General features: G+C 38.8%; 1 protein-coding gene across 1 annotated transcript; it reads right to left on the reverse strand.

Moving 5' to 3' along the window:
* Positions 1-606: 606 nt before the first annotated feature.
* LOC112048658 (JNK-interacting protein 1) lies at positions 607-22622 on the reverse strand. Its single transcript, XM_024086293.2, has 8 exons — positions 22525-22622; positions 21823-22055; positions 18259-18513; positions 16015-16215; positions 15280-15397; positions 14702-14864; positions 7808-7989; positions 607-3344 (listed from the first exon to the last, which is right to left on the reverse strand). Exons 1-8 carry the CDS (start codon positions 22605-22607, stop codon positions 3272-3274), a joined length of 1308 nt encoding a protein of 435 aa, XP_023942061.2. The 5' UTR covers positions 22608-22622; the 3' UTR covers positions 607-3271.
* Between the last annotated feature and the right edge of the window lie 2300 nt (positions 22623-24922).

Here is a 24922-nt window from a genome sequence, read left to right on the forward strand (position 1 = left end):
CAAACGCGTCCATTAAAAAAAATAGTCTGTTTAAATTTTATAATGCAATCCAATCCAATCTACACAAAATCGCGTTTTAACAATTTTTGAATTTAGAATTCTGGCGTGACTGGTATAACTTTATATAGATACAGTTATACCAGTCACGCCAGAATTAAGTGTGAATTACATTTACGATAACGACGATATCAACCCATATACGGCTCACTGCTGAGCTCGAGTCTCCTCTCAGAATGAGAGGGGTTAGGCCAATAGTCCACCACGCTGCCCAATGCGGATTGGCAGACTTCACACACGCAGAGAATTAAGAAATTCTCTGGTATGCAGGTTTCCTCACGATGTTTTCCTTCACCGTTTGAGACACGTGATATTTAATTTCTTAAAATGCACACAACTGAAAAGCTGGTGGTGCATGCCCCGGACCGGATTCGTACCCACACCCTCCGGAATCGGAGGCAGAGGTCATATCCACTGAGCTGAATTACATTTAAGTCTTTTTAATTAAATGTATTTATTTTTTTATTTATTATAGTTATAGAAACGAACGAAGGGAGTTTTTATTTATACCATTTCATACTCTAGAAACGGTATAAATAAAAACTCCCTTCGTTCGTTTGATCATTTATTCAGTAGGCAGATGGGAGACGACAGATCAATGATATAGTATCTACGATCATTATAAAAAGTGACCGAATATGACACGTTTGTATGTGTGTTGACATGCCAGGTAAAAATAATTCAGATATAATATACTCAGAGGCACAATTATTCGCCCATTTTGATATACTCGCGTCATATTAAAGTGGGCGGATAATTGTGTGTGAATTAACTAAAATTGTACACAAATTCACATTGCTGTAATAGCTAAGATTTTGCACACGGGTTCAATCGTGTCAGTGATTTATGTATCAATAGGCTAGTTGACATTTTTTAAAAATTGGTCTTTAAATGTTCATAAATTGAAAAAAAAATCACATTTTTAAAGACATGAATACAAAAAAAAAATACCAGCTAAAACGTTATCAGCCTTTATGGTCTACATTTTGTCTGTGTCATGACGTCACGTAAACACTAAACCGTGTAATAACAAGACTGGAAAAAGCAAAAAAGTGGTCATGCCTTAGTTTGACGTTTATTCCTCTAGTGATATCTAGTAACATCGTGACGTCACAAAATGGACGACAGCGTATTTGACGTTTGGATTTTTTTAAATAGATGATTTTCAAGTTAAGTTTAATAAAAAATCCTCAATTTATATTGATTAATATCGATATATTTAGGACCACATTTACATGCCATGTACTATATGAAATTAATATTGTTCATATTCAATTTAATATGAGTCAACTACCCTATTATACAGCCGATGACTATGTCTAAAAGTTATTTTTTCAAGATTCCGGAACAGATTTTTTTTTTGGATATAAGATAATATCTATAAGTCACAGATGACTTGTCTACATCTTTGACAACGTTTATACAACATTTATTAGTGATTGTTAGGTTTGTTAAGGCACAGAACAATGAAGTTTGCTTATTGTTCTGTTAGTCAAGGCGTGGAAAAGTTACAAACAAACATGTAGGCATGTTTTCATTTATAATATTAGTAAAGATTTGTGTATTATTTCCATAAAATTACATTCAAAGCTGAATTGAATATGAGATATTTTTTTGAGAAAATCCAAAATATACTTATCATTTTTAGCAGGTAAGTATGTATCTAGTACATCTAGTAAAACTACTGCCCCTGTAGCCAAGTGGCTCGTCGATTATCTTTCTACGATCGCAAACGCTTGAAACACTAGAAAAATGTATGTGAATGACATTTGCTATCGAAAGGTTACATGATCAAGATTTGTCATATATACATACATACATACATTCTAGTTTTCGGAGCGTTTGCGATCGTAGAAGGAGAATTGACGTGCCATTTACATGGGCTGGAATAAAATAATTATTTGCGACCATATTCGCGGGCGTCTGGTATAACATATTATTTGAAGCTGGCATCTCAACACATTTACACAATGCTCTAGTATGTGATGACTTTAAACTTCAAAGCAACAATAGACCAGCATCTCAGAGCGATCTGACATATCTTATTTTCTCACAGATGAAAGCGATACCAGGTACTCCTACTACTATAAGGTAAGTAAAAGAAAATTGCATGTATGAACCATCGAAGAATTCCCTCATCTGTGTTTCTGTTCTAACTTCAGAAATGAAATAATTAACAAACGCACTAGTCGTCTCTACTATTTTTGAAAGATCCCCTCGAATTTTTCAGGATTCTATTATTATCTAATAATGACATTATGTCAATGACCATATTATGAGGAGTATATCTTATAAAACAAAAACAGAATTATCGAAATCAGTTCAGGAATCTTCGAATAGTCGCGTAACCTATTCGTACATGCAAGTTTATTGTGTGATGTGAAAATAGGATGTGTCAGATCCCTTGAAAGTTAACGGAATTTGAATTATAACGGCACGCCAATATTATATATAATACCGGTCTTTTGACTTATTGATTATGTTATGACTTATCTGTCTACGACAGAACAAAATACAGTGTGTGAATATTTTGAGGCGCCATATATAAGTAATTTATATACATAATTAATTATACCTTCGTGATAGGAAGAGTACAGCTAAATAGAGTGTTCTATATATATTTGTAATTTAATTTCCTGCGGACTCTTCCAAAACTTGATTCATGATTTCACATCCACTTAGCGTCATATCCTTTATGGAGGTCCTTGAAAGGAACAAAAAATATCATATTATACAAAATCTAAGTAATGTATGTTTTTCATGTCAAAGTTGAAATAGTAAATAAGCAAAGTTGAAAAAGTTAATTATTTTACATAATTCAATCATATTATTTTCAAAATATGCAAGAATTTTTGTAATTATTTACTGTATAATAATATACTTTTTTGCGCTAAGAGTCTGTGAAAATTTTTAGAATATGAAAGCATAAAATTATTATTTATGACGGCAAAGTGGCAATTAACCATGTGAAATGATTAGAGCCAAGCTCAATAAAGTGTATTTATAGCATACTTAATCAGAAAAACGCGTCAATCTGTCTCCAAAATATGTAATAAGTCACAATTCACTGATAGATCTTGGAGTCGAGCCACAATACATACTCATAATAGTTATGTTAATAAATAAAAATTATGCTTTTTCCTGTGAAGTTAGCTGTATCGCTTGGTTGGTTGTCTTTTCACCGTCCATTGATATAAGTATTTTAAGATAAACTTTACTCTATATAGATGTCCTCGATGGGGTATGCAGTTTCAATAAATTTCTGATAGAACCTCTGGAATGCTCTCCTGAAAGAAAAAAAAACAATTATTAACATTTGTTTAATACTAATACTTTTAAATACACAACTTTGTTTTTTTTTTATTTAATAACATGTAAGACCTTGATGCTCATATATCGCTCCCCCCAGTTAAAGTTGAGAACGCTGCACTCGAAATTTGTAGACGATCTATACTAATAATAGCGGACGCCCCCGACTTCCTCCGCGTAAAAATCGATGTCAACTTTCAACTCCTATTTAACGTTTTGCAAGCTTTATAACATATACCTAATAAAAAGTCTACTAATCATTTCACATTTACAAATGTACTTAGAAAAATGAAGGACTTTCTACCCCTACTTCATCCGTTTCTGATTTTATTTTCGTATTATTCTTCGTATTATGGTCTCAAAAAAAACTTGCCACAGTTTTATTTGAATTCATTTAGTAGTTTGAGCGTGATGCCCAGTCAAAAAAAGGCAGACAAAAAATAACAAAAAAGTATTTTAGGCTTCAGTATCGATCGATGCCCTCCAACAAAATTTTTCAAAATATTATAATATTTAATAGCGGACCCGGTCAAGCTTCTCTTTTACTTATGTGCATTTCTTCCCTACCCCTAACTTACCGTACCCTACCCCTACACTAGGTTACCGCTAGTACATATATATACCTAGGACATATTAAGATCCAGGTATGTACGAGTAGGTCCAATTTCAAGAAAGAGGTGAACCGCCGAATTCAACTGGGCTGGGCTTCACGACATCTTTTCATTCAAAATTCCTCAGTGCCAGAAGACAAAAGTCTTCTTGCCAGTGATAACCTATGGTTCCGAGACTTGGTCGCTAACTACGGGCCTCATAAAAAGGCTCAGAGTCACACAGCGGGCGACGGAACGAGCTATATTAGGAGTATCTCTAAATGACCGAATAAAGTCACCGACATAGCTCAACGAGTTGCGAAGCTAAAGTGCAAGCAATGGGCGGGGCACATAGTTCGAAGACCCGTTGGAAGTTGGGGTCCCAAAGTGCTGGAATGGTGACCCGCTATAGAAAGCGCAGTGTTGGTCGACCCCAGGTGGACTGACGAAATCAAGCGAGTCGCAGGGATTCGCTGGATGCAGGTGGCTCAGTATCGGGATGTTTGGAAGTCTCTACAAAAGGCCTATGTCTTGCAGTGGACGTTATCGGCTGATATGATGATGATGATAGCCCTTGATGGCTATTCTATCTCACAAATGATGATGCAGTCTAAAATGGATGGGTTCACTTGGAAGAGGTTCAAGTTTATTATACCCGTACCTCTGACGGTTTCTATGCGGAATCGTACCGAAACGCTAAAGTACTTGGCGGTAAATCTTTGTCGGTAGGGTGGTGGCGGTGGTGGTCTCGCCACGGGGAGGCAAGAAGGTTATGTCGGACTTCAAACTACTAAAACCCCACGGTGTTCAGACTCGTTGCCTGATGACTGAGCACCGAAAACATTTTATACACTACCGAAACTCAGCCAGCGGCTCTCGTAATCGAGCTCTTCTGTTGTGAGATTATTTCGGGAACATTAAATACGTCAACAACTTGAGGATTTATGTCAGGTGGGATAGATTGCCCGTATCTATCACCTCCTCCTCGTCCGGTCTTCCGTCCACCGGTCCTCGTCAAGGAGGCAAATGGCGGTCGCGAGAGAGCCGACTTCGTCTTTCGTCCTACGGTGGATAGGATGACACTCCAAGTCAATCTCACTTAACCTTTCCGCCGCCTCCTTCTGTGACATTACAGTCTCACAGAAGGAGGCTACAGCTTCCCAGGATTTTTCGTTATTCGTCATGGCTTTTATGACGCTTGACAGCAATAGATCTTGACCGATTGCAGCTACGATTGCCTCGCGTGGCTCTCCCCAGCTGGGACATTCAGCCAGAGTATGCTGTGCGGTATCAGAGGCACAGCCACACTCATGACAATTCTCGGTAGGCTCCCTACCGGCCACCCTCCACAGGTATCTACCGAAGCAGCTGTGCCCCGAAAGAACCTGTGTAAGGTGCAAAGTGACTATTCCGTGCCTCCTTTGTACCCACTGTTGGAGTACAGGTCGAGTCGCCTCAACAGTCCATTGACCTGCACTTGGTGACATTAGCCTTTCTTGCCATTGCCGAATTATTTCGGCGTGCGCTGTGCGCCGCCAATTGGTAACTGTTTGCGAGGAAACGTGATCGGGCATCCACTCTGAACAGGTGTATCGACGCCAACACCTCTGCATCCAGATTCCACGGAGGAGTCCCAGCCAAAGCGCAGGCAGCCTCGTAAGAGATGGTGCGATACGCCCTGATTGACAATGCCGCCATGACCCACTGTGGCCTCTGCAACAGTACTCGGGTTTGAGCGGCCAGAGAGTATACCCATATTGGCGACCCATACATTGCCATCAATTGCACTACTCCAGTGTAAAGGCGACGGCAGGTAAAGTTAGGTTCACCCACATTTGGGAGAAGCCGACTTAGAGCCCCGATGGCATCAATTAACTTTGGAACCAGGCGTCGGAAGTGTTCCACAAATTTCCATCGAATATCGAGGAAGAGTCCAAGATACTTCATCGTCGACTCAATTGCGATTGATAGACCTCCAACGACGAGGTCAAACTCCACTGGAGGTGCCGTCCTTGGCCCGTGAAAACATTGGGCCACAGATTGGTTAAGGGCTACCTCCAACCCCAATCGTCTGATCTTGGCGACTATCAGGGCCACACCAGCCGTCGCCAGTATGCGTGCTTGTCTAAAGGTACTGCCCCGGGCAGTTACTAACGTGTCATCTGCATAACACGTAACTTGCATGTTGATATCCCGCAGCACCCACTTATACCGATATTCCACAGAAGTGGACCAAGGACCGAAGCCTGTGGAACACCGCATGACTTTTCTCTTCGCATCCATCCACCGTCAACTGGGTAGACCACTGCTCTTTCAGAGAGGTAATCCTCAACTATTCGCTGTAGATACCTCAGTATCGCGTGGTATCATAAAGCCTTCCTTATGCAACTCCATGGGAGGCTATTAAAAGCATTAGCTATATCAAGACATACAGCCAAAACGACCATGGGAAAGTGCGTCTTCTGTCAAAACCCTCACCCGAGCAATAGCATCGACAGTGGCTCTACCTCGACGAAATCCAAACTGGTGCTCGCTGAGGTCAGGCCCCACCTCCTCTAAGTGCTTAACAAGCCGAGCTGATATTATTCGCTCAAAGAGTTTATCGATCTCATTCAGCAAGACTATCGGCCTATACGCTGATGTTGAATTAGCAGGACGACCTTCCTTTCAGAGCAAAACTAGTTTTCTTTTCTTCCAAGTACGTGAATACTGGCCTTGCTCCAGACTCCTTAAAGAGAGCTCTAGGTTTCAGAGGACCCAGAGGCAATACCCACGCCTTGCCAGAAACGCTATCGGGACACAGGGCAATGTTTTTTCATCGAAACCTTTTTATCGCTAGCTGAAACTCTAACTCAGACACTTCCAAGAAGGATGTTCCTCCTTCACTGGTATAGGATGCCAAGCGAGGCGGTTCTACTTCACCCCTATTAAGAAATAGGGTGTCCACTTCTAATTCCAGCTGCTGGGGCTGGAGAGTTTCTGTTAGCGGTGGTGCCCTTGGGCACCATCAGATCAGAGCTGAGCCAATTATAAAATCCTAAACTGACCCGAGTTGGGGATCAGACCCAGGAACTCTGTTGAGAGCACAGCACTACTAACTGCAACCGCTAGTTATCAAATATGATTAGCATGCAAGTACCTACAAATACGTTTTTTATACTACCAACTGCACCAAAGAGGGAGCGTCTAAATTATGCCAGAGAGTTCGTCGATTAGTTCAAAGTAACACTTCAACACAAGTAGTTGTGCTTGTTTAAAGCTTTTATTTGAAAGAAAAGGGATTTATAAGGCTAGAGTGAATGGAAATATTCGAAGGGGAAGATCAAGGTGAACGAGTCTAGATCAAACCCTTTTAAATAAAGATCATGCTGAGCGATATTGAAAATATTATTGCAGGCTCACTTATCATGGTCAACATAGAAATACAAATCTTCATCATCATTATAATCATCATCATCGACATCTATCAGGCGATGGAGATCCACTGCAGGACAGAAGCCTGTAAGAATATTATCGAAACATCTCGATCCTAAGTCACCTGCATTCAGCGAATCCCTGCGACTCACTTGATGTCGTCAGTCCACCTGGTGAGGGGCGACCAATACTGAGCTTTTTAGTCCCCCAAGGTCCATCGGCTCTTCGAATTATGAGCTCCACCTAATTGAGCTTCGCTACTCATTGAGCCCATGTCGGAACTTTGGCTCTGCGGATCACCTCATTTCAGATTCGAACACGCAAAGATACTTGGAGCGTATTCATTCCGACGGCGGTTCTTGTAGAAAGGAGGTCAAGCGTTTTAGTGGACTGATAAAATAGGCCGATTATAATTATTATGAAAGGTTAGTTCTTACCCAACAGCTTCGGCCACTGGCCTAGTAGACTCTTGACCTCTGAATACATGACAAGCAAATCTCTGTAGAGTTGGATGTTTGGTGATGAATCCCAAATATCGGTGATCGCGTGGGTGAAACGCACAAAATGACACGTTCTTCAATGAATAAAAGTAATCAATGCAAGGGCTGCTACGAGTTCTCTGTAAAAGAAAAATGTGTATCTTTAAAATATGTACTAAATTCAATTTGGGTTTGACCAATTAAAACTCATATGCAATTATAGTATATTAATTGGATAAACTTATCTTGAGCATACCCTTATAAACAAGTATCTCTTGTTATCTAATATAATTAATCTGTAGAGAGATATTTCCCAAAATAACTATCAGGGGGTAATTAGTGATCGATACTGATTTAAAATGAGCATTTCTTTTAAATATGGTATAAAATCGTAAATACAAATACGTAGCTCTACAATCAATTTTATCACTAAATTTTAGTCAATGTCCCTTATATAGTCAAGGCAAGACGATCAATCAATCAAGAAAAAATAAATATATAAAAGACCGTGCTTACTGAAGCGATATTATGTAAAATGTTTATTTATTTAACAGTTATCCATCGGGTAGTCGTTTCAGTTTTATGGGAAAATTTCATCCAACACCATGAAAATTTCTTTTATACTTTTCTTTTTTTATTATTAAGAATTGTTTTTGCAAATGTTATTACCACTAGACTAAAAGTGTTACTGGGCTTTCTATGACCATCTCTCAGCGTCAGACCCTGGATAACATCCAAATACAAAATACTCGTCAAAACGAATCAAACAAGTATAAAATCAAAAGCATTGTGTCATTTTATAACGACCTTGCTATGGCACTTTCCAACTACATCATCAGAACCTGTTTAACATCTAGAGATAAAGAACACGTCAAGACAAATCAAACAAACCCAAAATCGATGGGATTGTATCGTTATAAAATGGCCTTTGACTACCTCTCAACTGCATCAGCATACCCTCGATAACACCTGGAGACATATTTCTCGTCGAAAAAAACAAACAAGCTCAAAAATTATGGAATCGTATAGTTTTATACTGCCCTTCCCACAGGCTAGATTAATAAATGCCTCAGGTCGGTGTCGGGCAGCAGCGACACCAGTGCGAGTAATCTAGCTCTGCGCTGACCAACCCGCATGCCATGCGTGGTCAGTACTGGGCAAAATTTTGTATGGACAAAAAAAACATAACACAGCCCCTAGTCCCCGGCAGCCCCGCTATTTCAGCCTCTGGCAGCGGTTACGATAATGGCAGGGTAGCGTTCCTAGTCCTCCGAATTGCCAAACGGTATTCGTTGAAGTCTAGGACTGCGAATGACCAACCCGTATGCCCAGTATGGTCATTCTTTGGACATCAACCTTTTATGGATACAGCCAAAAACAAACAGCCCCTAGTCCCCGGTGGCCCCGCTATTCCCGGCTACGGCAGCGGTTGTGGTAACGGCTTGGCAAGGGGTGTCAAGAATCTCCGGGGAAGATTCCGCTGCCAACCCCGACGACTGGTCCTCGCAATATTTAACGCACGCACCTTAAGGACCGACGAAAAGATGATCGAGCAGGAAGAAGTAGTGAGCAAGTTGCGCTGGGATGTAATAGGTTAGTCTGAAGAAAGGGGGAGGACTCGATAACCTTGGATTGCGGCAACTTGTTCTACTACCGGGAAGGCGACCAACTGTCCCAGGGTGGTGTTGGGTTTATCGTCCGCAAGTCCCTCGTTAACAATGTTGTTCAAGTCGAGAGTGTGTCGAGTAGGGTAGCGTACCTCATTCTCCGAATTACCAAACGGTATTCGTTGAAGATTATACAGGTTTATGAGCCGACATCGACACAAGCCCATGAGGAGGTAGAGGTATTATTATATGAGGATATATCAAAAGCCATACATGCCTCGCACTCCTACTACAATATTGTGATGGGGGATTTCAATGCAAAGCTGGGTGTGAGGAGCAATTCAGAGTTGAGAATGGGGCAATCTGTTTATGGGCAACGGAAACGGAGGGGGCAAATGTTGGTTGACTTCATGGAGAAGGAAGGTCTCTTTATGATGAGCTCCTTCTTCAAGAAGCCACCACAAAGGAAATGGACTTAGATGAGCCCTGACGGTTCCACGAAAAACGAGATAGATTAGATAAAAAGAACCAACAAGTTCTCAGACCATACACTCAAGCTCATGCAGGAGAGTTATGAAATGAGATTGCAATCTTCAACAGACGCGTCAAAATACCATCGGATTAATAGGCAGATCCCTAAATTGCAGACGTGCGACTTGCGACTCTTCAATACCGAGCGTATCAAGGATACAATCGAAAATAATCGAGGCTCAAAAGTGTTCGCGAGAGATCTGTCTGTTGGACAAAGACAAATGACGCGTTTGAAAATCGATCAGAGCAATATCAAGCCCAAAATCTTGAGTGAGATCGAGGAGTTCTACGGAAAGTAATACACCTCTACCCAAAAGCCTGTTGACAATTTGGCCTTAGATCCTAGAGCCAAATAAACTCGACACTTTACCAAAGATATCCCGGACGTCAGCTGATACGAGATTCGATATACGAGAGTATGGTTCTCAAACAACTCAAGAACAACAAAGCACCAGGTGATGACGGAATCACTGCCGAACTCCCTCAGCAATTGTTCAATTCCGTCATACACGGGGGCACAACAGCTAAGGCATGGCACAGGAGCGTGGTGGTTCTGGTCTTCAAAAAAAGTGACAGTGACCTTCCTACCTACTCGTATTCGATTTTCGGTCGTATCTGGTCTTCATGTTTTCGCTTGACTGCAACCCATTTTCCTGGACTAGAGCATGTATCTCGCGCATTTTCTCTCGTAGATTAGCTAGCACGGTATGGGGTTCGTCTGGTGACCCTCCAGTCAAAAAGTCTGCTGGCAGACGTAGTTCCTTTCGGTAATTGACGTACGCCGGAGTCGCCTTTGTGGCTTCATGCTCTGCTGATCTATAAGCGAGGACGAATAGTGGTATGTACTTGTCTCAGTCTCTCTGGTGGGTATCCACCAATTTCACCAAATGCCTTTCTAGGGTCTGATTGAATCTCTCAACCGTTCCATCTGATTGCGGGTGGTACGCAGTAGTTCAAGTTTTAAGCAGCCCCAAAATCCTGCTTACCTCACGGAACACCTGCGACTCGAAGTTCCTTCCTTGGTCAAAATGGATTTCCAATGGCACGCCGAAACGACATATGACCTCCTCAACTATTTTAATAGCGACGGTTGTAGCCTCCTGGTTTGGGATGGCGAATACTTCTGGCCATTTGGTGAAGTATTCCATAACAACCATGAAGTACTTGTTTCCCGATTTGGTTACCGGAAATGGTCCAGCCACGTCCACAGCAATACGTTCCCAGCACCAATATTATAAAACCGAAAGAACCTCTCTCGTACTTTAGTTAGTGTCCTCTTGACGTGGCCACCTGATACACCATCATGTACTTCCTTGAGGACATCTGGCACTTTAGCCCTTGGAACGATTATTTGAAAATGGAACTCTCTGCCGTTAGTCTTCTCCCACTTCCGGTAGAGTATTCCGTTTTGCAAAATAAGGCTGTCCCATCGTGCCCAATATGCCTTAGTTACAACGCTTTTAGAAGCGACTTCACTCCATGTTGGTTTAGCATCATTCTCCCAGGGCCCTAAAGGATACGTCTTAGTGAGTTTTAGTGTCACCTCCGCCGACTCCTGTTTAAAGCAATGCTTACAGTCTTCTGGGCATGGTCTCCGTAACAGGGCATCTGCGTTTTCGTTGGCCTTCCGACTACGGTGCTGAGTGTCAAACTCACATTCCTGAAGTTCCATTGAGCAATTGACCTTCAAGGTTTTTGAATTGTAGCAGCCACTTCAATGTTGCGTGATCAGTGCGTAGTAAAAACCTTGGACCGATAAGTGTTGTAGCGTTTTTAATACAGCCAAGAGTTCTCTCCTTGTTACGCAGTAGTTCCTTTCAGGCTTTCATAATAACTTGCTGAAGTACCTTATAACAACTTCACTGTAACTCTGTTTTTGAGATAACACTCCCCCGTGTCGACGACAAACTGTCTCTCCGGTTCTGGGTATTCCAGAATTGAAGTTTCACATAGATTTCTTTTCAGTTTCTGGAATGATTTTTAGCAAGCTTTTAGCAAGCTGACGGAAGATAAAAGAGATTCTCTTGGGATACCAAGAGAATCTCTTTTATCTTCCGTCAGTCCATGTAACGGCTTGGTGATCTCAGAGAATCCCTTAACAAAGCGCCCGTGTATAAACAGAAGCCCAAAAATGCTCGTACCTCTGTCTTTTCCTTTGATACAGGCCTCTTTTGAACTGCTTCCACGTTCTCCGGATCATTCTGGATGCATTCACAGGTAATAATGTGTCCGAGTTGATTAACTTCCTTTCTGAATAGATGACACTTTTTCGGGTTTAATTTTAACTTTGCGCCATTTAATTTGGCAAAGACCCTCTCCAAGTTTTGCAAATGGTCCTCAAAGTCACGGCCCACGACGACGACGTCATCCATATATACCAAGCAGGCATCTCCTACTAACCCTGCTAGTACACACTCCATTAGACGTTCGAAGGTGGCAAGTGTATTACATAACCAAAAGGCATAAAGTTGAACTGCCATAATCCTTTTCCAGTTGAAAACGCTGTCTTCTCTTTATTCTTTGGATGGATGTCAATAACCAGATTTTAGGTATAGAGTCGAGAACCATTCCATGCCACTGAAAGTATCCAATGTGTCATCGATTCGCGGTAGTGGGTAACTGTCCTTCTTTGTGACATCATGTCATCATTGTGAATAAGTCAGGTTACACCTGCAGTCACGAAGAGTGTCAGTGACTGAAGAGTTATTCCAGGAACCTAATTCACTCGTGCTCGACGCCACAGGGGGGCTCAGATGGTAAAAGTGGGATTGGGCGGCAGCTGACATTCCGCGGCTGCCCACCCGCGAAGAATTTCGCTCTACGTCCGGGGACCAACAATACCACAGGTATGTTCCAATCTAGACCGGCCAAAGGCATGTTCAGTACCAATTTAAAGCCAATCCAACCCAAATGTGCCCAACGTCGGACACATCCCGTCGCCTGCAAATCAAGTGGGCGGAGTGGCGGTTAGGCTGACGGCAAGGGCAGGAACCCTCGTCGTCGACGAGTCAAAATCCCGGCTAAATGCGGGATAGGCTTGACGACACGATCTCGCCACGGCAACTACGTAAACGTCAAAAGACGGAAAATACGCACAAGGGCTAGGGTGACGTACGCGAGTGTACCACAACCACATCTCAGCGTAGCGATCGACCAGAACCAAATACCGATCTTACAAACCTGGAGGCGGCGGGCATCCAAAGCCAGATCTCGAAAGGAACCACTACAAGATTCTCTACCGAGTCTGTCTCTCACCCATGCCCCAGTTTTCACGGGAAAAGCCCTCTTAAGTGAGGGTGTCCTAAAACTGTAGCGCAAGGATGAACCTTCACTCCAGTGGCTACGCGACTCTAGACCTCCTGGAGTATTCCTAGTCATGGGGATACCCCAGGAACAAATCGAGACAATTCTCTCACATGAGGGAAAGATTGCCTACATGACCGGCTCCATCTATCTCAGGTTCTTCAAAAATGAAGAAATGAGTGAGATACCATCAGGATGGGTCCCTCTTCCCGCTTCCAAGATGGAGACCGAAACCACAGAAACAAATTCAGCTGACTCAGACAACACTGAACCCGACCAAGTGCCTCCGGCGCCTGGACCAAGTGCACCATCCTCCTCGGATGGGACAACATGGGAAGGATGCCGAGAGTCGTAGGAAGTGAACTCTGACGATACAGATGGTTCTATTGACCATCTCAACTTCCTCATACAAGAATAGGCCGCTGGGGCCCACCTAAACTGAATTTTAGCTTTCAGTATTATACAAGTGCTGCAGGCCAACCTCCAGCACAAACAACTGGCTGTAGCGGCTTTACGGCGACAGCTGGAGGTCCACACTGACACCATAGCCCTGTTCCAAGAGTAGTGGCTCCGCAATTCCATAATAGCATTAACGAACCGCCTAGAACATGTACTCGTATTTATATGCCACGCTGCATCGCAGCGACACTATTAACCCAATACTGTTACTGAGACCTAACAACAGTAAGAATACAAAATGGAACGCCTCATTCATCGCAGGCGTCAGCCGCTAGTCCTGGCATCGCTATCCTTACCAATTGAAGAACAAATACCACCGCAACAGGTCGTGAACCTCATCAAATTTTGTGAAGAAGGCAACGCTGGCCTCATTTTAGATGTTTATTCTCCCCAGCAAATTATTAACAATACAATAAAACATAACAATGACATTAATTAATGGCAAACAAAACTCTCTAAAAAACAAAAAGCTATCTCGGAACTATGGTGTACTACCAAATCCCTGAGAAATTCTGCTGATACAGTGACACGTAACCATAAGAAGGTAATTATAAATCAACACAATTGCACACATTTTAGGCTTTTTTGATTAATCTTGGCAAAAAATGTGTCTTAAAATGTCATTGAGGGACCGCTTATGCAGTTGGAATGTACTGGAAGACCAGTATAAAATGACACAATTCCATTAATTTTAGGCTTGTTTAACACACACAACTAAAACAATGTTGGGCTTGTTTGATGTGTCTTGACGATTATTATGTCTCCAGATGTTATCCAGGGTCTGCTGATGTAGCTGGTAAGTACCACATATATCAGCTGACCCTGGATTCCATACAGAACAACGTTCTCATCTAGACGAATATAACGATCTCATACTCCGGGAATTGTGTCAAAAATTGCAAGAATATACACAAACAACAAACAGATGAAATTAGCTTGTAAAACAACTTACGTTTGGTTTAGATCGATCAACCATGCGAAGACCCTGATCTGATACTTCTAAAATACAGGGTTGAGTCCCAGGTTCTCCGCTACACTCTCCAACAATTTTCTTTACTGCTTGACAAACTACTCCTGTACCTTTATGTGCTAGGGTTTCAACTGAGCCCATATACCTGTAAAAGAAAGTTATTGATTTTTGAAAAACTATGAAAGACGAAACATTCGTTTTCGTTTTTGAACACAGTTCTTATTTGCCCTTTTTTAGCTCCATCATCATACCCTGGATAAACAAGTCTAAAGTAGGTGGTACTGTCTTGATTTTTTATAAGATTTCTACTTCATTCAAATTCATTATCAGTTTCTAGATACCGTCAAGAAACAAAATATTTATCAAGAAAAATCATACGAGGTCAAACTCAATGGAATTAAGACATTGTATAAAGGGATTCTTATTGCCACCTTCATGCTTAATTATCGGCTCAGCTCCATGTCATCACAATATAATATTCCGACGCAACTTACGTACGTGAAAAATTTCAGCTCAAAGACAAAATGGTCAGAAAATAGACGAAAATTTTAGTGACTTACCCTAATAAGTATCGTTCTCTTTTCACTTTGGCATTTGCGGGATCGAAATCATTATAGTCCATATCAACAGCATAGGCCGATGGAAATATGCCTTGTTGACCTGTCCGTAAGTTTACACCTGTAAGAAAAACATAATCATCTATCATATAATATACAGGATGTCCCGTAAATAATACGGCATAAGTGATAGCTAACATCAAACTCTACTAAAATAATGCAAAATAGAGTGTTAGCCGAAATTTTACGGTTTTCAAGTTATATTGATTTTTGTACATAACGCATAATCCGTACCTTCAGTGCAGTTAGTTAGTTAGTAAGTTCTACCATGTGCTGAAAAATTACTTAAACGTTAAATTGATACTTGGTAATTGTGTCAGTCAGTGGATATGATCTCGGAGGTTGTGGGGTCAAATCCGGTCCGGGATGCACCTCCAAATTTTTAGTAGTGTGCATTTTAAGAAAATAAATATCACGTGTCTCAAACGGTGAAGGAAATAACCATAAAACCAACCATACCAGAGATTTATTTTCTTAATTCTCTGCGTGTATGAAGAAGTCTGCCAATCCGCATTGGGCCAGCGTGGTGGACTATTGGCCTAATCCCTCTCATACTTAGAGGAGATTCGAGCTCTGCAGTGAGCTGTAGTACATGGGTTTATAATGAAAAATGGTATTTACACACTTACAGTAATATTATAAGACCTACTACAGACATACAGAGGTACAAATTCTCACCTTCACACCATAAATCATCAGCTTCTTTTTGCACGTAAATAGGGTCACCGATTTCTACTTCTATTTCATCGTGATGCCTCGGGTTGAACTTGTGTAAGCCTCTGTGTGTAGCTTCTAGCATCTCCAATTGGCTGTGAGGCACTGTCGTCATATTGCCAGCGAAGTTGATGCCACTGATACTGCAACTTGATGATGGTGATACTGGAATGTGTCAAAGTTCGTTCATTTAAATTACGCTTAGTTTACAAGCACTTTTGAATCTTCGGGTATAGATATTAGATAATGGTGATAATTAAAGTCAAAAACTTATAAAAGTGACCTTTACTTCAGGGATTTTCAGGGGTAGGAACGGACAAATAGATTTTAAGCGTAATTTCTAGTAGTTTTCATATTCTTCGAGTAATAGGTGTTCTTTACTATTTTATAAAGGGCACAGATTACGTGTTAAAAATATGTTTTGTCAACGTCATGACATAATAAAACCGAAATTGTGGCTTATTTTGATTTTTGGGGACAAATTAGTTAGAATACTCTGACGAGACCTATGTATCGCAGATCGGTTTTAGTTCTTCTAGCGAATCTAAACGAACATTTTAAAGAAAAATACTACAGCATAACTATCTATTTAGATATTTGAAAATTAGAAATAAAAAATATTTAAGCATAATATTTTTATACTCTGTAATTATAATATAATGAATATAAATTCCTTTACTTTATAAAATTCGTAATTATATATCTCGTTAAGTAATCTGCTAGATTTTATGCAGGAATACATACATAATCAATTAACGCAAATATATATTTTTTAAACTTAAAGATAAAAAAAGTCCACGGAATGAAGATTTTAATGGACTTGTTGAAATTCGACAAACGATTTTGTCCATAGTATCGTCTGCGGTGTAAGTCAGTCAGTTTCTTCGTATCAGTTGAGTGTTGTTGCGTAGAATCCGCTGAGTCGGTACATAATTTTTAACAATTTTGTCTGATCTTTTGTGACGATTTTTAAGGATTTTGTCTGATCGCTTGAGTCGGTACATCATTTTTAACAATTTTGTCTGAGACCTAGTATTTATCTTGCTTTTACCGTTATTTATCATTCAGACTTGACTTGACCGTATTTATCATTCAGAATTATGATTTAGCTCAAAAAACATTAATATCCTCATCGCTTAACTGACTCTGACTGACATCGCAAACTGTGCAAGTTATCTACTATCTACTTTAATTTTGAAATATTCAAGTTTAAAATCGTTACAAACAGCTTGCTACAAATAACAATAGTTTAAATTATTATTATTTTTAGATTAAGAAAAATAATTCAAATAAAAAAAAAATTGTTAAAAATACTAACATGGACCACTTAAGTGGACTACGAAAACATATGTATTTCAACACAGTTTGCGGAGCTCCTGTGACATAATTATTGGTGAGTGGTGCTTGTGCGACTATGAACGGGTCTCTCAAACATTCATTTGAAAGTACTTTGAAGTGCAATTAGTTAAGGCCTGTTTTTCAGATATTTTCCATTTTGTATGGGTGCACTATATATGTATTTCACGCGACCACTCTATGGTTAACAGATTTTGAGTATCTTACTTTAAATAGCAATTAATACTTAGCTGATAAAGTTTTCCTTGTAATTTCATTATAACACATATGTTACTCTTGTGAATTTTACTACGTTTAGCCGGTAGTGGGTGGGGACACGGGATTCTAACATAAATTAAAAGCTTCTGAAACTTAATATTTTATAAACGGATCACTAAATTGAGAAATATTAGTAAAATAATCCCCAAATCTTTCAGACGTATCAACGATACCCCACACTATGAAATAAAGGAGTTAAAAAAATCATTCCCACATTACATGATTTAGTTGTAATTTATAGTTGCTATATAATTATTACTCAGATATATTTATGTTTATTTTATATGTATTTATTTATTTTATTATACATGAAAACATATAAATTTATTATTTTTATTATACATTTATACATTAATTCGTTTATCTAAAGGTTGTCTGGCAGATATTGCTATAAGCAAAGAGACCGCCTTTGCACATACTTGTTTTCTATGTTTTTTGTTGTTTTTGTTTTGTGCAATAAAGTGTAAATAAATAAACAAAATAAATGATTTCTTTATATTATGGAGGGGAGGTACCCTAAAAAATATTTTTGCAGATTTTATTTAACGACTTTGTTCACATTCTTATTGTCCATAGTCAAGATAAATTACATACCATTTTGCTGTAGTGGTGTCGGCGATAAGCTCTTAGGCCCAGTGTCGATAGGAGAGTGTGCCGTACTATGTCCGCTGTCCACATCTCCGAGGCTCTGTAACCTCTCCGAATCAGGACTCGAGTCTTCGTCCAGAAGATATCCACACTTCAGCACCAGCAGAGGGCGTCCCTGACATCCAGGTCTTACGATAACACCTGTTAGTGCTCCTAACTCGTCTGCCAACGATGCAGGTTGACCGGCTGTTATTATTGTCGCTGGAAAAGTTAAAACAATGTTTCACTCATTGTAAAATTGTGTGTTTCAAGCATTAGCTCTTTGACTACTGCACCAACGTGTTACCCCCCTACCGATGATGTGGTTACTCCCATATTCATAAACATGCATTAAGACTTTCCTAAAACTAGGAATTTTACAATTTTAGGTTTAAATCCAATTTTATAGATAAGGCCGTTTAAGATTTATACTAATAATAAAAATGCGAAAGTAGGTCTGTCTGTCTGTTACCTTTTCACGACTAAACAGCAGAACCAATCAAGAGGATGTTTAGGATAATGTTAAATGAGACCTTGAAGCAAAACATTTAGACTCTAAAAAAAAAAATAGAAGGTTGTGACATATGGGTTAAATTGTGTATGAAAATTCCAACATTTTTAGTGTTACAGTATTAAAAATTTGTTCACAAATCATAAAAAGATACGAAATATAACGTGATTCAAGAATTTAAAATTCGGTTATATGAAATAGGGGTTGAAATTTTACATTGATTTCCACGCGGACCAAGTGACGACGTGACGTGATCTTAAAAAGGTATATATTACTAATCACAGAATTAAACGAAGATAAAGTGACAAATAAATATAATAAATTAAATTAAAGGACCCACTGTTTATTAGACATTTCATATTAGAAGATCGAAACTTGTCAATATAGGTATTATTGTGAAAAAAGTTGGTTAATTTTGTCGAAAATAGTATCACAGCACAATTCGTACCCATAGATTTTGAAATGTTAGCTTATCCTACTAATATTATAAATGCAAATTTTTGGATGTTTGTTACTCTTTAACGCCGCAACTACTGAAGCGAGTTAGTTGGCTGAAATTTAGAATGAAATTTTATTTTTATCCCGAAAAAAATTTTAAATTCACGAGATTTATGAAAACCTTATGATTTTGATGGTATGAGTGTTTGTTACTTTTTAACGCCTCGGCTACTGGACCGAATCGCCTGAAATTTGAAGTAGAGATAGATTATAGTCTGGATGAATACATAGGCTACTTTTTATCCCAAAAAATTCTATGGATCCCGAGGGATTTAAGAAAAAGTAAATTCCACGCGGACGATGTCGCGGGCGTCCACTAGTTACATCTTCATTTCCTCACCGGGTACAAATTAAGAAACCTTAGCATATTTTATTGGCAATAAATTGACAATATAAGTGTGTTCACGGAGACCTAACGCTTGTGAAGCCCCTAAAATAGTCAAGAAGACTCAAATGATACGATGTCTAGACGTGTACATCAAAACAAATTAGAGACTGGAATCTCTTAGTCAGGGATCCGTAGAACATTTTTCACAACTGACTACTATCAAGTTCATAGTTAATTGTATTACTATTAATTAATCAATAGTAAAAAAAATCTGATTTTAACAACTTTTAATAAACTACCCTTCTCTCAACTTGTATCAATAACGAGGTTAAAAGTTGTTATTAACTAGCTGTTTTTTTACTGTTGCTTATTTAATAGTTATACAACTTACAGCCACAATGTCCTACAAATTACGTGGTACATTATCTTGGCGACGCTCAGAAATTTTCATTTCCGTTAACTCAGTTAGCTACCAGAATCAAAAATTTTCGTAAATATAAAAGTCGATTGTCTTAACGAGATGAAGCTACTCACGAAAAATTAACTTGAGAGTAATCAGTTGTAAAATTTTTTTTACGGATCCCGGACTATCTGACATATTGAGGTAGTATTGTGATATTATATAGTACAGAACTCCAAGTTATTGAACCCTGTTTTTAAGTATTTAGAACCATGAACTGGGGCAACGATTCTGTCTTTCTTGGCATTAGTAAGCCGTCATGTAACGCCAAAACGGTATTCTGACTGTCTCAATACGTTTATAGTATATCCAACATTAAATAGATATTTAATCATCAATTACAATAGATATAGATAAAAATGAAGGGTCTGTCGGAAAATTACATGGATTTTGCGGGATTTGTTAAAAAAAGAATTCGCGCACACGAAGTCCCGTCCGTTAGTACGATTATATTATAATGTTAATATTTAAAAAATCCATAATCATTGAAAGTAATAAATTTTTTATTATGATGAAATTAGCCAAATGTAAAATTGTGCAACTTAAGTTGGAAATAAAAAAAAAACATTTAATTAAATTATAAGAATCCGAAAAAAAGTACATGCAAGCTAATATACAACTTTTGATAATTCATGTGTCAATCTCAAAAAATCGATGAGCAATTTGGATTAGTGCCTGTAAATTAAGAGCACGAAATGTTTGTGATTTTATTACATGAACACAAATGAAAGAATCAAAATGATAATAAAACAGTTTTTTATAAATAAAAATCTTGAAAGTTGCTGCATGACTAGACAATTGACTCTTGACTTTAACTCCAGCCACGGTAGCTACATGGTTTATTTCGGAAGCTAAAGTCAACCAAGCTCGTGTGACATTACAAAGTTTACATTGCAGTTCAGTGCGATACAAATATAAAATCATAGCTTACCTTTGAAGAACTCTTATATGATATTAAAAGTTCTTCAAAGATCAAAGTTCGTGGCTTTCATAATGTAGAAGCAACTAAATCAGACCAAGTTTTACAGGGCATCTAGACCGATTAAGCACGTCGATTTTCTTTCTACAAACGCTAGCGCTTCGAAAACTAACAAAATGTATATGGGAATGATATATCCGATCGATAACATAATCAGATGACCTTTCGATCATGAATGTCATTCCCATACCCTTTTTGATTTTCAAAGCATTTGCGATTGTAGAAAGAAAATCGACGTGTCACATGGCTAAACGCCCTGAATTGTTAATGGAAGTGAAATTCATTAATTAACTTGAACAAAGCAAAACTGTTAAAAGTTTGAAATTTCAATCATTGGTTATTAAAAAATATTAAGTGCACTAAATATAATCATTAGATTACTATAAAAATGTTATTAATATCATTGGTTACGTTCCATTCATTTATTTCCTTGAACTCGCAAAAGCATTTCGATAGAGATGTGACAAAGTCGCATGGCGCAATTGCGTTCCTTAAAATAAACATGTCTCGCAAAGGTTAACGTATTTTTAGATCTCTACTGAACTTTATATAAAAGGAAATCTTGTGTTTTCACACATATATAGGGTTTTTACATTCGCTGTAAAATGTATACAATAACTAGTGTATAAACTCGTAATACAAACGAGAGTGTATACAATACGAAGCAAGACTTTTAAAATTTAGTTTATAACCTAGCGTGTTGGATCTATCTATCAGTAATGCCTTAATTAATGTATTCAATTAAATACACTCACATTTCCTAGTTTTCGGGATTTCCGGGAGTTTCCTGCGCCGTCTTTCCCCAGTCCCGAACGTTTGGTGGACTTGAATTTCATCAAAAGCATTTGTCTCCGGATTATCCGTTGGCCCTGGAGATACTTCAGGAAGCGCTGCAACCGCCGGTTCCACTTCCCCAGCCTCTTCATCTGGAGTGCCATCGCTCTTCGATGACGGAGAATCGTCCTCCAGACCAACATTTGGCACTAACCTATTTTGAAAATCATTGTCATCATCATTAACAACTCATAATCGACTCGCGCTGAGCACGAGTTTCCTCTGAGAGAAGAGTTTGTCCACCACGCTGGCCCAATGCGAATTGGCAGAAAATTTGTGAAATAACTAACTACCTTCAATACAATGTAAGAGTTATAACCTAATCTCACACGCGACGGAAACAAAGTTTAACAATAGTTTCGATACTAAAAAAACATTAAGTAAAGTTGTTATTAGTTCTATATTTATATACAACTTCACAAAAAACTAGTCTCTGATGTAAATAATAACTTTTCTATAAAGTATTAATACAAGAATAGCCAAAAAAGATATACATACAACTTTAATTAAGTATGAAAGTTAACTTTATTTACGACGGCAGATTAACGATTTTTCGACGTGACTAATTAAACGCGTTTGGAGAGTGAAGTAATGTTTTATTTTTATCTAATCAATTCACTTACGAGTAAAACGGTGTTGGTGCTTTTATGTGTTGTGGTAACTTGTCGAAAACACGGCGAAATTCTTCAAATTCACTATCAGCCATGTCGGAACACCTGGCACTCGAGTGAGGAACGTGCATGCGCGTTCCTCGGGTGCTAATATCGACCGGAGTTCTGAATAGTGACGCTACTTTTACGCATGCGCGCAACCCTCATCCCCTCGGCTATGCGCGAAAACGTCACTACATGCATGCAGTTTCAATGTCAGACAATAAAGTTTGTTATAGGTGATTCAGCGGGAAACCCTCGTGTATTTATAATTTGTCGCACACAAAAATAAAGTTGGATGATCGTACCGTTTTGAATGAATGAAAAAACGGTTATTTCACTATTATTCTAATCTGAGCTCTGAGCTGTCACAGTATTATTTTTAACTAAAGGACCGATTAATTTCTAATGTAGACATTTGAATTTATGTATTCAAATGAGTTTCTGAATATCAAGTCCCTTTTGGAGGAATATTAATTAAAAAGTTTGATTAAGATCCTAGACGTCATTAACAAATGCAATTTTTTCTTATTTCTTTTTTCATAAATTCAAGAATATAAATTTAGATAAAATAAGATAGTTTATTTTATTATTACAAACGCATATTCGATTCAGAGTTGGAGTTATGTTTTATTTACTTGAATTAGGAATTTATATTGGAAACAGAAAAAGCTCAGTAAGTCCGACCCAAGAAACCCATCGAACCCAGTATCTCATGATAAGAAGTCACATTGGCTAACCTTTGTAAGCCTACGTTTTGTATTTATACTTGTTGTCCTTATACTTTAGATAAATACATAAAATAGTAAAATGGCTGTCCCTCCTGCAACTTCCCGTTTTGTACTTCCAGTAACGCGTGTTTTGAAGTCAGTTGTATTTAAAAAAAATATTTAATCGACATAAACCTTTAAGCGTTATATATAAGTTTGATCTGAATTGGTTTAAATATTTTATAAAATATATGTTTGATCAGTTTTAATATGATATATCTTTCAAATCGGTTAAGTATTCCAAAACTTATGAGAAGGTTACTTACATACAAACACATTTAGACAAACATACTGGATAGCATTGCATTTTAGGTTTATTACCGACATTTAATTAAAATTTTATTTAGAAAAAAGCGAGTGAATTCAATGACTACCCTACTTAGTACTACGAGTAATTAATTATCGTAGTAATTAAATATCGTATCGAAGTAAACAACATAAAACATATACCTACACAGTCTATATCATTTAAAATGTTAAGTAAGAGTGCACGTTATAAAGATTTTCTTCCTGGGTGGAAGCCATCTTTAAAGAGTAATGTCAAACACTTTAAGTCCCGAGAGACGCAGTCGCTGCGTCTCAGGACATACTTGAGATAAATTGTCTCTTTTATAGATGTTTCGAGTCCCTCTCCCTGGCCAGATGACTATGATACTTGATATATTCAGTTATTTTATCTTCCTGGACATTTTCAAGAAACACCTAACGCCCCTGCAGAGGGGTCCTAGGGTGAAGCTCATAGTGCTCAACTCTGTAATGATCAGCACCAGATGTTCGTGATAATGACTTGTATCAGTTTAACATGTTCTTCAAAGCATGGGGTTTTTCTTATCTTCATCACATCAGCCGATGGACGTCCACTGCAGGCTCAGACCAATTATAGAAGGACCTGTATCGTACTCATAGTCATGAACAAAATTGTCTGTCATTTTCTGAGGAAATAGAGCTCTGATTTGGTATATATCTTATACTAAACTAGAAGTTTTTATCCGTTTTTTACACAATTCAATTACACAAAAAGGTATTTTTACGGAGCTCTTTAACCGACGAACACGATTACAACTATTTAACATCGTTTCTATAGGGACAGTTTTTATTATCGCATTAGATCGTTGACAGAAAAGTAACGTCTAGCGAGGCAAGTCCTATACAATAATTGGTCTGAGACTGCAGGACATAGGCCTTTTGTAGGTACTTCCAAACATCACGACACTAAGCCACCAACATCCAGCGTATCCCTGCGACTCGCTTGATGTCGTCAGTCCACCTGGTGGGGGTCGGCCAACACGGCGCTTCCTAGTGCGGGGTCACTATTCCAACACTTTGGGACCCCTGCGTCCATCGGCCCGCCCATTGCCACTTCAGCTTCGCAACTCGTTGAGCTATGTCGGTGACTTTGGTTCTTCTGCGGATCTCCTCATTTCTGATTCGATCACGCAGAGATAAGCATGGGGTTGTAACATTAATATTTTGTGACCTGATTCAGGACTGACACAGCAGGATCCGAAGCCAATGTGGCAGTTAATTTACTAACTAACTAACTCTAGATAATAAGTAGCCCACTTTACATTAAGTGGCCTTTTTTCACGCTTTATATTAGC

This window comes from Bicyclus anynana, chromosome Z, assembly GCF_947172395.1.
Source record: "Bicyclus anynana chromosome Z, ilBicAnyn1.1, whole genome shotgun sequence".
Taxonomy (NCBI): Eukaryota; Metazoa; Arthropoda; class Insecta; order Lepidoptera; family Nymphalidae; genus Bicyclus; species Bicyclus anynana.

Coding starts and splice junctions, on each gene's coding strand:
- LOC112048658 (XM_024086293.2), bottom strand. CDS start 22,607: ATGGCTGATAGTGAATTTGAAGAATTTCGCCGTGTTTTCGACAAGTTA. Junction 22,056..22,524: donor GCACCAACACCGTTTTACTC/GTAAGTGAATTG, acceptor TTTTCAAAATAG/GTTAGTGCCAAATGTTGGTC. Junction 14,865..15,279: donor AGAGAACGATACTTATTAGG/GTAAGTCACTAA, acceptor TTTCTTTTACAG/GTATATGGGCTCAGTTGAAA.